Below are 15193 nucleotides of genomic sequence, written 5' to 3'. Positions count from 1 at the left end.
GTGTATGTTTTGCAGTTTGAAATTGGCAATTGTTTCCAGTATGTGAACAAGTAAATAATAAAAGTATGGTTTGGGAAATGGTATGAAATACTGTAAAGTATACATGATTTGAACCCTGCAAAATATACACTTCAACTTATTGTTTATGCCATAATGGCATCCACAGGCTTTATAGCAATTGTTGAAATTAGGCCTTGAATGTTAAATGTTAAACAAGCATGTTCAAATCATGTATACATTTCCTTATTTCAAACCCTTTTCCAAAGCATACAGGCTTCTTATGTGCCATGCACTATTCTGGTTACACAGTAGTTTAACTAGTCATATTTGCATACTAACCTAAGTAACAACAACCAGAGTTGGGTTTTAAAAACAAAATAAACATGCTTATTTCACATGGCCTACCATGTTAGCCTCTGGGGTCGCTTGGCGAACAAGGAATTGTGTCAGTGCTCCCTGGCTTCTAAGCTGCTTCTCACTTTTCTTGTGAATTTCACCTGATGCATGATGTTTACATCATGGATTCTACTGTAAATTCAGCGGCAGTCTGTGCCCTTTCTTTGTGTACATAATCTTCTGTCACACTTTCTAGCCACCCTGTCAGTTCTATTATATTCTTCTGACGTCTCTTGTTTTTCCTTTAGACATGACACTTCTGTTCTGAGTGGGTAGTACTGTCAGTCGCGTTAATCCATGCTTGCTTGTTGTGTTTTGAATGGAGGGAGGCTGTGGGGGGTAGCAGAGCCTATCGCTATGAGGCACAGGCCTATCGTATCTTAGCAACGCTGAAAACACTTCTCTCATTGGTCGTGTCATGAGTAAATGAGCCAATGGGCTGAGTGCAATGAGCTGAGAGCATTTTCAGATACCAGACTCTCACATATGGAGCTCACACAGTCACACAGTAACGAGAGGGGGACAGGACGGGGAGCAGCCAAGCAGGATGGCGAAATTACGGTAGATTTCTCAAATAAACCGCCCTGTCATTAATTATAAAAAAAAGATTTTAGGTTTATTTTACTGTTTTGTTCATTTTATTTTGTAGTAATGTTCCTAGAGTTTCCTGTCTGCATTAGCTACTGTTACCTGTTTTGTCCATTAGCGTTATAATATATCTAGAGGACAGACTGCCCGGCCCCCAGCTATTCATTTTAATCACCAGCGTTTGAAGCACCCGGAAGAACGCTCTACATTCCGCATTTTTCTTGAATTGAGCACCAAATGTTGGTGCCCAAATGCAAAAGACTTGAGCACCGAGCAAGCGCACAGTAGCGGCGTTTTAAATGCGGAAGTATTGCAATCCCAGATTTGACCACCAGGCGACGGGTGCTTCACTGTTCTACCGTGGTTCTGGGGGCATGGTCTTATCTCACCTCCCTGTGATTATTAGTTATCGTGTCTAAATTGTATGTTGAGTTGGCCTGTGTCCTGTTAATCCCGGTCTATTTAATCTCCGTGTTTGAAAGTGTCCTTTGCTTTATTACAACCTCCTGTGATACCATGTTCATGTTTCTAGTGTTCTGCAGGTTTGAACTGTTTTTTTGTTCATAAAAATCCATACAAACATCCATACATCCATCCATCTATATGTTGATGAATCTTATGGGGTCCCTGGCACAACATCTTTTCAAATTGTCTGCAGCCGAAAACCCATCAATTTGGGGGTCCTTGACATGAAAATGTTTCACAACCACTGTTTTAGAGGATGGTTTAAAAGAAATATGGTGAAAATGCCCAAATCTTCCAAGGCGGAGGAGGAAACTAACACAGTAGGCTGAATCAATCCCGTTTTCTCTCACTCGTCAGCTTAGTGATATAATGACTCACCATGCGCATGAGAAAGGGACAGAATGAATGGCTTTTTGACAACGTGGGCACTGACCAAGCCTCCCGGCTCTCTCTCTTTCAAATAGGGGTGAGAATGGGTGCTGTGGAAGGGGCGTGAATTGGCAGCGCCATGCAGGCACACAGTCCGTGCTCGTATGGCACCGACCCTGATCGGAATGAAACATTTTTATTCTCCCAACAGCTGTTGTGTTCAGAACTCTGCTGCCGTCCCACAGGGACCGTTCAATTCCTTGCAAAACCATGCTGTTTCCATTTTCACTTTGTAGCTCTGCTGCCACACCAGCTCCATAACAAAACACTAGTGTTCAAGACCGGGGTAGTCAATCGTTGCTGTCGGGCAGAAACGTTGTTCTGTATCTCCCTATTTCAATTTGTATGTTTTTTTTTTCATATTTTATTAATGCCCTACTTCGTCGTACAAGAGTGTGGAACAAAAGTAGCTAAAATAGCCGATCTACAAGCTCATAACGTGTCCATCGTGTGTGAGCTTGTAGACCTGCTATTTTTGAAAGATTTCTAAAGTCAAAGTGATTTTGCCTGACACACAAACACACACACACACACGCACGCGCACGCGCACGCGCACGCACACGCACACGCACACGCACACGCACACACACACACACACACACACACACACACACACACACACACACACACACTTCAGAAATGTGTGTTTGGTAGATTCTTTATTATAACAATATTATAACTTCTTGACAATAACTTTCATACAGTTGGAAAGCCTGTCTATTTACCTTTTAAATGGTGCCCCATTTGTAAGGAACATGCTTTGTGGGATGAGCAACGTAACTGAGTATGTGGGTTGCGCCCATGGGCCATGAAACATGTGACCAATCTTGGCTCAATGCCAATGCCAAACAGCTTATTCTGCTGTTGCTATTGACTCTTGGTTAAAGCTGGCCCAGGTGCCCCAGGTACCCATAGTATCTGGGGGTACATACAGTAGGATGTCTCCTATCCCCATAGAATACAACTTTAACAGACCTCCAGGCCATAAAACACACACACACACACACACACACACACACACACACACACACACACACACACACACACACACACACACACACACACACACACACACACACACACACACACAATCCACTTTATTTATAGAGCACAATTTAAAGCAACAGTTTTAAATTGTGCTCAGTGAAAACGATCTATCTCCCCGGGTCTCCAACAAAGCTGAAGACCCGGGGAGATAGATCGTTTTCCGCTGTAGCGCCCAAACTGTGGAACAAGCTTCCACGGTCCCCATGTTAGAGCGTCTCAAAACCTGCCATGTGTTTAAATCACGTTTTAAAACTCACTTGTACTCCTTTGCCTAGTGGAAAATAGCAACTCTAAGTCTGAATTTTCAAAATCCATGTGTCAACATGTTGTCCTGTTTTTGCTCTTGGTATATTTTGTTACTGAGTGTACAGCGCTTTGGTTCAACACACGCACACACACATACACACGCAATATACACGTATATAGTACGGACGCTGATAATCTTTACAGTTAGGTGAGAGGCACTTTTCTCTTTTCCACTCTAATCTATTTTGCTGCTACTATTCACGGACTGCCATATATAATGTGTAAATGTCTGTTCTATTCTTTTCTCGTTCCTCTCCTTTTGTTCTTTTTGGTTTCCTATCACTATTGATGTTTATCATGTTGCTGCTGCAATGTCCGAGGAGCCAAACAAAAGTCATTTCATTTTAATTTCGGATTTCCACCCGATTTTCACTTGGTACAGTAGCTCTGTTGTCACACAAGCTCTATCATAAAATAATGTGTTCAAGACAGAGAAAGAAAGAAAGAAAGAAAGAAAGAGAGGGATAATGCTGAATAGGGCTGCAACAATCGAATATTTTCTTAGTAAGTATTCTTTTTTTTTTAACGTAAATTTTTATCCTGCGATTTTTGTAACCCATTTTTTTTCACCCGGTGCCAATTTCCTAAGTGATCCTGGGCACTACACCAGCCCTACACCAGCGCTACACCAGTCCCCCACAGCCTGGGGAGGCCAGGGCCGAGCTCATGCTTCCTTCAGTGCATGGAAGCCAACTGACCTTCTTGTCACCTGACAGGGGGGAGTTTCCCTGGTTGGACGTAGCGCGTGGAAGGAACACGTTATTCCAACCAGTTCCCTTCCCCTCCATCAGGCGCCCCGGCTGTCATGGGGGAGGCGGTATAGTGACCAGGATTACTACATGTTTTTGTGAGGGTATTAACTACCCTAGGAGACACGGGGAGAACATGCAAACTCCACACAGAGTAGGCCCTTTTGCCAACCCCACCTAGGGTATGGGCGCTGATGACGCGGAGGAGAAGACAGCATCCCCGGCGGGAATCGAACCCAGGACCTTCTTGCTGTGAGGCGACAGCGCTACCGACTGCGCCACCGTGCCCCCCCCCCCACCGTGCTTAGTAAGTATTCTATCAAATACTTTTGAACCGATGTTATTATTCTGATTAACCATTTAAGCCCTATAAAAATTGTGTGACAAATACAAATAGAAGACAAATAATGTTTTAAAAAATTGATTATGTTTTATAATAGAGATGTTTTATAATAGAGATCGAATTGATTAGTTTGATGCATACCAAATAGTGCTGAGTACCGAGTAGGCCAGAGGATTCTCAACTTGTAGTATTTGGTGATTATTTATGAGCACGTTCACCAGTTCAGCATATACACAAGTCCTCTGATACTATTGGACTCACCAGGGAAAGTATATCAGTATGATGAAGTCATAAAAGGGCTCAGGATGTAATAAGGCAGTGCGAATTTTCTGAAAAGATCTTTTTAGCTTTCCTGAGATTGGTGCTACAAGACTAATTCACAGCAGTTACTTACCGGATGTGAGCCTCTGCCTTGCTAGCTGCCTGGCTGTATTGTTCAGCTGTCTGCTTGTAGTTTTCAAGGTTCTGGTGGGAGAGGGGAGGGGGGGAGAGAGAGAGAGAGAGAGAGAGAGAGAGAGAGAGAGAGAGAGAGAGAGAGAGAGGTCATATTAGGTCAGACTTTAATACTCTTCACATTTTCTTTGTGTTCGATCTTGATGAAATGTCCTCTAGAAAATGGGCTGTTCAGGCATATGCTAATAAAGATCCCGGCTTTTAAAATCAATCAGTTTCAAGTTCATATCGTTATGAAGAAACAAAAGCACATAAAAATATAAGAAAAGAAAACAACACCTTCAGTCAAGTCCCCATGACAGACTTTACTACTTGCACATCCAAGCAATATTCCCAGGTTGTCAACTGTTTTAATGACTTCTGAGAAGTCAACTTTCATACCAAGCTGTAATAAACCGTCTACAGTAGTCTTAACACATAAAGCATCATCTGAAATGTCACATTCGTTAACTTAGCCACCTATAAACCTCATGGCGTAGCCAACAAATCAGACCGTAGATGGCCCGTTGGCACACCCATAAAGTTTTATTTTGTGTGAGGAACAGTGGCATTTAAACAGCAATTACTACACAGCTGAGGCCCCAAGTCTGAGGGCACGGTAATGTTCACCACACTAACCTTTATATAGTGGTATAATCAGTACAGCACAGTGTTAACTACACAGCAGGGGCTGACTGCCATGAGCATACAGTCATTTCTGTTTAGATAGGACAGAAAAGAGGAAAATGGAGGGCGGAGAGGGGCAAGGACATGCAGGTCTCCAGTCAGAATCGAATCAGGGACAATGCACTATGCCGGTCACCCTCCGGATAGTGCACAGGTTTATAGTATACCCCATGAGTCGCTGGTGTTAAAGCCAACATATAGTAGTAGTAGAGTGGAAGCAATCGTAGCTTTAGGACATTTTATTATTATTATTTTTATGTTGGCACTCCTCGACCAATATGTTACACAGTCTGTTCAAAAGAATAAATCCAAGGTGTGCAGTATTTTCAGCCCGGCCAGGGGATATTCTGGGTTATTGAGACTACGTTTAGCGCGATCAGCCCCGGGAGGAAAATGATCACATACACAGACGTTGCGCTGGAACCGATGCAATACGGTTTGTCTAAAATGCCCCAGACAGGAAGCCAATCTCATGCCACTCCACTCCACTGCCTCCCTCTCACACAGACTACTCTCAACTCTCTGTGCAGTAATCACCATTTTAAACCAATAACCACTGCACCCGGCACTACAGCTTTCCCTTAATTATCTCCCATATTCCCAATAGATGGGGCGATAGGAGAGGTAGATAATTGAAGTGAGTGAGCAGGAAAAGATGGGATCAATCACAAACCTTCTCTGCAATCCCTAGACTTATTCAAATCTCATTATTTCAAAACGTATCATCCAGCACGGTACTCCTGACATTTTTACGCCGTGGCGCTGAACGTGCCTAGTCGTGTATAACAAGGTTTGTCTGCATCTATCTCTGTATTCATCTCCGTGTCTCTGTCCCCAAAAAGTAGATACAGTGAACCACACAACTCAAGATCACGCTGCTATGTGCACACATTGAACCACAAGGCCACGCTCTGTAGGCGGTGGATTAAATGTGTATAATGTGGTTACGATTTATATCATGGTCCAAACACACTATTATAGATCTTATCAATAACCATAACAGCACAAATAATTGACATGAAAACCAATGACAATTATACAGAATTTACCCTAATGTAAAGTGGATGATTGCCGAGCTACATAAAACTGATTTGGTTAAGTTTTATAATTAAAAGAATCCCTCCAAAGTGTTTGAATATGTCAAATATCATGCAGACGTCACCTGAAAGGGCTATTATATGTAGGGGGATTCAAGCCAGTTAGCCAGATAACCGCTAATTAATTTAACTACGTGTCTGAAAGCTTTGTCAACTGCACAGAGAGGACCATTATTATATACATATATTATTTGATGTAATGCTTTGCAAAGATTTAAGTCAGTCATCATTCTAAAAGTCTAACTTGATAATAGGTATTACAGTGTCTCTCCTGTCTCTTGCTCCTTCAACAGAGAAGAACACACAAAGACAACCTTACAAATATCTTCCAAGAACAAAATCAATGTCAGAACAAAGAGGAGCTGTCTAGTCTAGCCTTGTTCTTTTAAAGTTTACATTGTATTTGACTTGACCAGTTGCATCTTGCAGTGGACATTTTCTGTATGAAAATACCAAACAACCCAGGGTGTAAGGATTTATTCCTGCCAGTTAGATTTGGTGGCTGTGTTACAGTATATTGGATTATCCAGGACAGGATTCAGGATTTGGCTGCAGTTGTTGCTAAGCCCTCCACTCCTTTGCCGCTGTATCTGGACTGGACTTAAATGCCACACCTCCAGGGGAGTAACAACTCATTCCAGCGTAACCCATACTCAATTAAAAGACAGGTTCCATCCTTCCATAGCCAAACACAGGTCACAGTCAAAGAGGTTGAACTAGCTCTTAAACATTTATGTCATCATACTAACACTGATACCCTGAATAACCGGTCTTAAGCTGACCCTTATTTTACATTGAGACAGGCGGTCTGTCCTCTTGGCGGAGACAAGTCAGCTAACACTTTAACGGGCTCTCTGGGAATATGTAATGATAAGTTTGCGACTTAGCATTTAGCTTTAGGCCAAGGGATCCCTGGGCATACTGTTGAAAGTTGAAAGTTAGTGGATAGAAAGCCTTGTGGGATGGTGAGTGTTTGAGCAAAGATGAAAAGGGGGCCCCACAGGGGCTTAAAGCCCCAAGGTTCCTGGGATGATGGAGGGCAGAGGGAAAAAAAATCACAGAGGATAAGGCATTCTAAATGCTAGTTTAGAGGTGAAGTGAACCTCTAAACTATTGGTAGAGGACTGTCTGCCGAAGCTCAGTCCAAAAGGCTTCAAGGATAGGGCAGCGGCCGAAAGGATGGTGTGATATGGTTCTGACAAGTGTACGCAGCAAAATTCAGTGTCATCCACATCAAGCACTATAACTAAAATATATTGTTTTACATATTGTTCTAAATGGGTGGCTGAGTCTACAGTACACTACAACTATAATGACGACAACGGTGAATGATATATAGTTATAGTGGTTGGTTTGGACGGCAGAAATAGCCGATCTTGTAGGTCTGCTATTTTTTAAATGTTTTGAAAACGACACAACATCAATGACATGCCAGTTATACACGTCAAAAATAGGGGTGTCAGGGTGGTTAAATCAACACTTCACACATTCCGCAGGGTAGGAGAAGCCGTTGCAATAACAAGGCCAAGGTTTATTTGCCTTGCAAATGGGTGAGGTGTTAACATGATTTACAGTGTGTCACAAATTACTGATCAAACCTCTCTCTCCCCCTCCCTTTCTCTGTGCATGCTATAGATAGACAGCCTGGGTGAGAGGAAAAGATGAACAAAACTCTCCTTTAATCCAATTACATTTATGGACCTCAATGGTTTCCTGGCAGGAAATGCGTTTCAGGGTAAAGCTTGCAATGACACAGCAGCGTTTACAACGTTTTCAGTCAGGGTGGCTGGGGACTGGGTTGCACGGTATGTATGCATCTATCTGTATGTGCTTCTCTATGTATTAGCCTACTATCCAGCTCTCAAGACACCAGAGTGGTGTCAGTATTATCACTGACACACACACGCAAACACCCTGTGAGCACCAGTAGAGACAAAAATCATGATGTGGAGAGACAGCAGAAGAGAACCGTAACCATCAACAGGGCAAAACGGGGTTATAAGGAGCTGTGAGGAAGCTCATAGAGGGGATTAGAGTGCATGCACACATGTATCTGTGAGACCATGTGTGCACTTACAGGTATGTACTGTAACTAAGTCCAATCATGTGTGCAACCAGGTGCATGTATGTATGCAGAAATGTGCATAACGGCGTGCTGTTACTAAGATGGGATGGCAGTTGATGGGGGGTGGGGTGGTGTGACCAACGGCAAAAAAAACGACAAAAAACTCCCATACCTACAGTACAAGGAGAATACATATGTGCGAACACAGCAGCAAGATTTGGGAACTCTGTGTGTGTGTGTGTGTGTGTGTGTGTGTGTGTGTGTGTGTGTGTGTGTGTGTGTGTGTGTGTGTGTGTGTGTGTGTGTGTGTGTGTGTGTGTGTGTGTGTGTGTGTAACCCTACTGCACCTATAATATTTGTGTCCCTGTATGTATTCTCCTTTATGTGGACATAAATAAATGGTTAAAATGTGTGTTGGGGTGGGGATTATAGAAGGTGCATTTTAAACTGAGACTCCACAATGAATCATGGCATGGAGAGAGACAGCAGGAAATACCTTGGCAGAGAGGAAGGGAAGGGAAAATTGTGTGTTTTGGTGTCTTGTGTCTGGGACTACTTTCTGTAATTACACATCTGAGCAGGCAAAATGACATGTGGAGTTCCCCAAGGCTCCATTCTGGGGCCCAGATTATGGAAAACAACAAAACATGTTACCATAATTATGTAAATGATACACATTTACATAACCATATAATCGGGGGACTATGGTCCAATACAGGCACTGAATAAGTGCATAAAACAAATCAACTATTGGATGTGCCAAAATGTTTAGTTTTTGGAGCCAAGTAAGAATGATTAAAAGTCAGTTCTCAGCTTCAATCACTAATGATAAAAAACACAACCCATGCCAGAAACATTTCTTGTATTCATGGAATTGGAGTCATGGATGTGAATTCTACAGCCACATTAAGACAATTACTGTACATCAGCCTACTCTCACCTTAAAGGCCAACTAGGTAACTTTTCAGATCTGTGTGTGTACACACACACTCCCCCCTTCCCTCTCTGAAAGGTATCAAAGTGATGGCTGTCTCTGATGCATTAATTGATTAGAGAGAGCACTAACGAGCACAGAACAAGTATGACACTTTTACGGCCCAATTATTCAACTCAGTTCAAAGGGATCAATTAAGAGCTCCGGGCGAGTTCCCCCCCCCCCCCCGCCTCCCCCCACAGACAGAGGCATCCCTGCAAGGGATGAATAGCTACATAAACAGTGGAACAAACCCAAAATACAGCCAGAGAGATGCTCTTTCTGCAAGGAAACATGCCAGGATAATTATATAGTGGCTGAAAAATGCAAAATATATATATATATACATATTTTTTTTAATTTAGGCTCAAAGTTACCTAGTTAGCCTTTAAGAATTATATCACAGTTTAAACGACTTATTTCTCAGCAGGATTTTGAAGGGGAAAAAAATCATGCATTTATCTTCAGTTGACTCTTGTCTATTGTACTACTATAATGGTGTCTTTAAAGGTCTCCTTTTAAAAAAATCGAACAGCCAGCTGCAGTTGATTCAGAAGGCTGCAGCTCAAATCCTCACTAAGACCAAGAATGTGGATCATATATTACTCCAGTTCTCAGGTCTTTACACTGTCTGTCAAATAATTGATTTCAACATACTACTGATGGTTTATAAACGGTAAACATTCCTGAACTTCTGCTACATTATAAATCAACCTGACCTCTGGGGTCATCTGGGACAGGCCTGCTTTCTATCCCCATAGTCCCTTTAGTGCACCAGTTATCTGGAACAAACTCCAGAAAACTGCAGGTTTGTTGTTGTTTGCTACAACTCTGTTCTTTTTCTTCTTCTTTTTTAAGATTTCTTTTGGGGCTTTTCTGCCTTTATTGATATTTTTTTCAGTGTAGATCGACAGGAAAGAGGCAGAGAGAGAGAGACGGGGCGAGACACGCAGCAAAGCGATGCGCTGTCAGGCTACATTGAGCCTAGGTGCCCGGGCCGCTAGGTCAGTGATCCGGGCCACAACTCTGTTCTTTTAACCCATTTAGACTAGGGTTGTCCGATATTGGCTTTTTTACCGATAACCGATATACCGATATTGTCCAACTCTTAATTACCGATACCGATATCAACCGATACCGATATATGCGGGGATTATTGTGATTAGGGTAAGCTCAAATTTCATATCACACACACCATATACAGTAAGAACTCCTGTAACTTATTTATAAAGCAAAAAAAAAAAAAAATGTTTTATTTTTTCAAAAACCGATACCGATATTTTCCCGATATCAATTTTTATGCTAATATCGGCCGATAATATCGGGAGGCCGATAATATCGGACATCCCTAATTTAGACCTGTTGCACCCACACGTAGTTATAGCTTTCAAGCTGGGGACGCCTCTGTGTCATTTTAGTTGTTGCTATATCGCTGTTGTCGGCCAGAAACCTCTTATCTCCATATTTTAACTTTTTGTGTTGTTTCGTAGATTAATGCCCTACTACTTGATCATACTACAGCGTCACACAAAAGCATCAAAAGTAGCAGATCCACAAGCTTGACACCTCCAGCTTGTAAATCTGCTACTTTTGATATTTTTGAATTTGAATCCTGAAAAGTAACAGTTTTTTTTGGTCCTAGACCACCAATTACCGATGTCTAGAAATCAATTTGGAAAATGTAGGAAACAAAGCTCTGTATTGAATCGACCACAATTACCAATTTAGGCATTTAGCAGACGCTCTTAATCCAGAGCGATTTACAGTAAGCAAGGAAAACACAAGTAATACTGTACATCAAAATGCATAGAAATAGTAATCTTGGATCATTGGTAAACCAAGAAGCTATTGTCTAAAAAGTATAATATAAAAAAAGATCAATAATCTGTACATTGAAACTATACACACTATAGGATGCCCAATCTCTGAACCCAGAGACACACTGAAAAGGAAAAACAGCGACCTCTGCTGTTCGTGCCTCCTCAGTGTGACTCTGGGACAATGCCGACGCAGCACATGTGCGCAAGGAAACGGGGTTTAAGTCTGCCTTCACCGCTCCACTTCCGGTGGTGAGCTTGCGTTTTCATTCCGACTAGATAACATTTCTACACGGAACACTAACACCACTTCTCCCAGAGAACATGGATCGTTTTGGTTATAAGCCCACTTGTTTCTATGATGAAAGAGTAAGTTCAAATGTGAATATCTTTCCGTGGTTTTGTCTGCTCCGCGGACGCTATTGTTAAATTAGTTTCGGCTAGTTTCGAGTAGGGAAGGACGACGGACATGTGAATACCGCCCACTACATTTGATTGGGTAAAGCGCGGCCTGCTTCCTGATCTGAAGGCACGCCCACTCCCACACAGTGTGCACACGTTATGACGAACCTAAGGACAGATTCCAACGCAGTGCAGAATCTGTTCTTGAGAGATAATAGGATGCCAGGTCTACAAATGTTTATTACATTTTAGCCTTTGCATTAGCCTGCAAGGTCGTCAAGGCTACGGCAAGTGCTACGGGCTAAGGTGGAGTCTGAAGAGGTGAGTCTTCAGATTACGGCGGAAGATTGGGAGTGAGTCTGCAGTTCTAACCGCAATAGGGAGTTCGGGAAGGTTCCGACAGCTTCCCTGTGTTAGCTGATCCATTACCTTTGTAGTGACAGCAGGCACACACACGTACACACATGCTCTGTCTGTCTGTCTAGTGGACTCAATCAGTATCCACAGCCTTTAGATAAACACACCAGGGGTTGCTATCGCTTTTCATCCCTTCGGCAAACCGGACTGCAGTTGTTGTTGACTTCACATGTATGACACACGCAACACACACACACACACACACACACACACACACACACACACACACACACACACACACACACACACACACACAGGTTATCAGCCTATAGAAGGTGTGGTTGCTAAGCCAGAGTTAAATGTTGATTCAGGAGATGATCACACATCAATTACCAGTGGATTCCCTCTCTAATCTAGCCAGCGTTAACGTTGGCTTCTCAATCAAGACTTCAGAATTCATACGCGTGCGTGTGTGTACGTGCTTGTACGCGTGTGTGGGTGGATGCATGTATTGTATATTTGTTTTTGAGTATGTGGGTACAAAATCAATAAAGCTTTATAGACTGGCTCTGTCCAGTGACTCAGTCTAAAGACGCTGGGCTGACTGCTATTCACTGTTATATAAACTGCATCAGCATTCTGAAGGCTTTCACACAATACTGTACCTCAACCCCAGCTCTGCACTAACAACACCAACATGACAATACTGACAATAGCGGAGCCCTGCTACACAACAATAGCTCTGTCTCATTTGCAAGCATCTGAGATAAAATAGCATTTTCAGAAAACATGTCTGCTTAGGAGCCAAATCACCTAACTAGGAAGTATCCTATGATTTGGCAAAACATGAAGGAGACATCAAGTGGTTCCTTGAATGGGTAGGGTACCCCATGACTGAGACCATATTTGCATGTCCATTGGAGTCAGTCAGTTCATCCGTTATACCAGAGGATAGATTACCATATAAATCAGAGGCATGATTCAAGACACGCATCAAACATTACGTTAGTCACGTGATGCTACCTTTAGGTTGTTGTTGTAATAAGGCACAACTAGTTACCAATGTTATAGGATGTATCCTTCCAAAATGTTAGTTACTGTGTATGTGTTTGTATGTATATTCATTCTTTGTTTTTATTTTTGAAACACATTGAGTTAACATTGTATGAAATGTACTGTCTGCGGTCTATAAATACTTATTTCTTTTTAAACCCAAATCTTTATCCCACGATTTTGCAACCCCATTTTTTCACCCAGTGCCAATTGTCTAAGTAATCCTGGGCACTACACTCCCTCTGCCAGCCTAGGGAGAGCCCAGAGCCGAGCTCATGCCTCCTTCAATGCATGAGAGCTAACAAGCCTTCTTATCACCTGACAGGGGGGAGTTTCCCCGGTAGGACGTAGCGTGTGGAAGGTACACGTTATTCCAACCAGTTCCTTTCCCCTCCATCAGGCGCCCTGACTGACCAGGGGGAAGCAGTATAGAGACCAGGATTACTGCATGTTTTTGTGAGGGTAGCTACCCTAGGGGACATATAAATACACTTGACTTGACAGACGAGTTCCATTCACGTTTAGTTTCAATCCCGAGTCCAAAATGAAGAATATTAATTGATTTGTGCTTCGGCTTTTATGAAGGTGACACACATATCAATGCTCATGTATTCAGGCTTTTAAGTGGCTATTAGACCTACTGGAATTTGCAACAGGTACAAGAGTGAAAGGAAGAATGATAGATTGGAGAAAGGAAAGGAGGCATGAAAGCAAGGCCTGAATGAATGGAGCGACTGATGGGAAAAGAGACGAGATGAAGCCAGGAGAGGGAGAGAGATAGACGCCGGCTCGGGACAGATTGTCTGTTTAATGCACCGTCCATATAGCCACGTTATCTCTCTCTCTCAGTTCCCACCTCTCTCTCGCCCCCCTCATCCACATTCTGGTCAGCTCCGAGTGAGGGGGAAAAAGAAATGACAGAAAAAAAGAAAGAAAGATAGAGCGTCCTCCATCCCCCCCACCCCCCTCCCCCTCCCCCTTTCCACCAATCAGTCCCTTTCCGTCAAGCATGGCGAAGGGAGTCCTGCTCGCCATGCTGCGGCGTATGGAGGCCCCTCCATTTAACTTGGCTATGTAAAAGGTTTACTCAGAGGGCTGAGGAGGCGAGTGCCTTGGAACAGATAAGGTGCCCCCCCCCCCCAACCCGAATCCCAGTTGATGGGCTCCACTGCCAATATGGGCGAGGGAGATGGAGGGGTCCACTGAGCATATATTGAATACTGCAGCGAGGGTCTGTGTAAATTTGTGTATGCAGAAAGAGGGGAGTAAAGAAAAAAACTAGAAAAAGTGCTCCTCGGAGCACAGGTCTCCGCCAGGTCAGGTAGGTTATTGTGGCCTCCTGGTGGCGCTATAATAGGCCAATGTGAAAAGGGTGGCATTTCTTCTTAGGCCTTTCAATGGGACACTGCATTCATGATTTGAGGCATTTTGTTCCAAAAATGTGTTTTGCTAAATTAGACCTGCTGGTGGCGCTATAGAGGCCAATGTGAATGTGAAAAGGGGGGCATTTCTTCCTCGGCCTAGTGGGAATTTGCATGCAAACTTTCACGGAAATTGCACACTGCATTCATGTTTTGAGGCATTTTGTTTAAAACTGACCAATCCTGCAGACTTTGGAAGCCACTGTAAGCCAAATAGGATGGAATATGAAATATCGGACAGATCCATCAGAATCACATGACTATGGAGATGCAGTGTACCAATTTGCGTGTTTTTTGGACAGAATCTGAAGGAATAATCTCCAAAAATGTATTTTACATAAGTCGGCCTCCTGGTGGCGCTGTAAAAAGCAGATGTGAAAAATGCAGTCCAATGTTTTTCCTTGGCCTCTAGGGAGTGTGCGTGCAAAGTTTCACGCAGATCGGTGCAGTTATAGTTAAAAATGCAAATCGGCCAGTTATAGCGCCACCATGAGGCTGATTTGAAAATGTTCAAGTGGCATTTCTTCCTCGGCCTAGTGGGAATGTGCGTGTGCAATTTTATGGAA

The 15193-nt window shown here is 42.9% G+C and overlaps 1 protein-coding gene across 1 annotated transcript in view; it reads right to left on the bottom strand.

Annotated features, from left to right (window-relative positions):
* Positions 1-15193, bottom strand: part of chchd6b (coiled-coil-helix-coiled-coil-helix domain containing 6b) — a 78165-nt gene that overhangs the window by 28002 nt on the left and 34970 nt on the right. Inside the window, exon 6 of the mRNA XM_084062445.1 lies at positions 4718-4788. Coding sequence (XP_083918571.1) covers positions 4718-4788 — 71 coding nt within the window. The remainder of the gene's footprint in view (positions 1-4717; positions 4789-15193) is intronic.

This window comes from Gymnoscopelus microlampas (assembly GCF_963454915.1).
Source record: "Gymnoscopelus microlampas genome assembly, chromosome: 7".
Taxonomy (NCBI): Eukaryota; Metazoa; Chordata; class Actinopteri; order Myctophiformes; family Myctophidae; genus Gymnoscopelus; species Gymnoscopelus microlampas.
The sequence above is the reverse complement of the archived record's forward strand: the minus strand, read 5'-3'. Positions and strand labels throughout refer to the sequence as shown.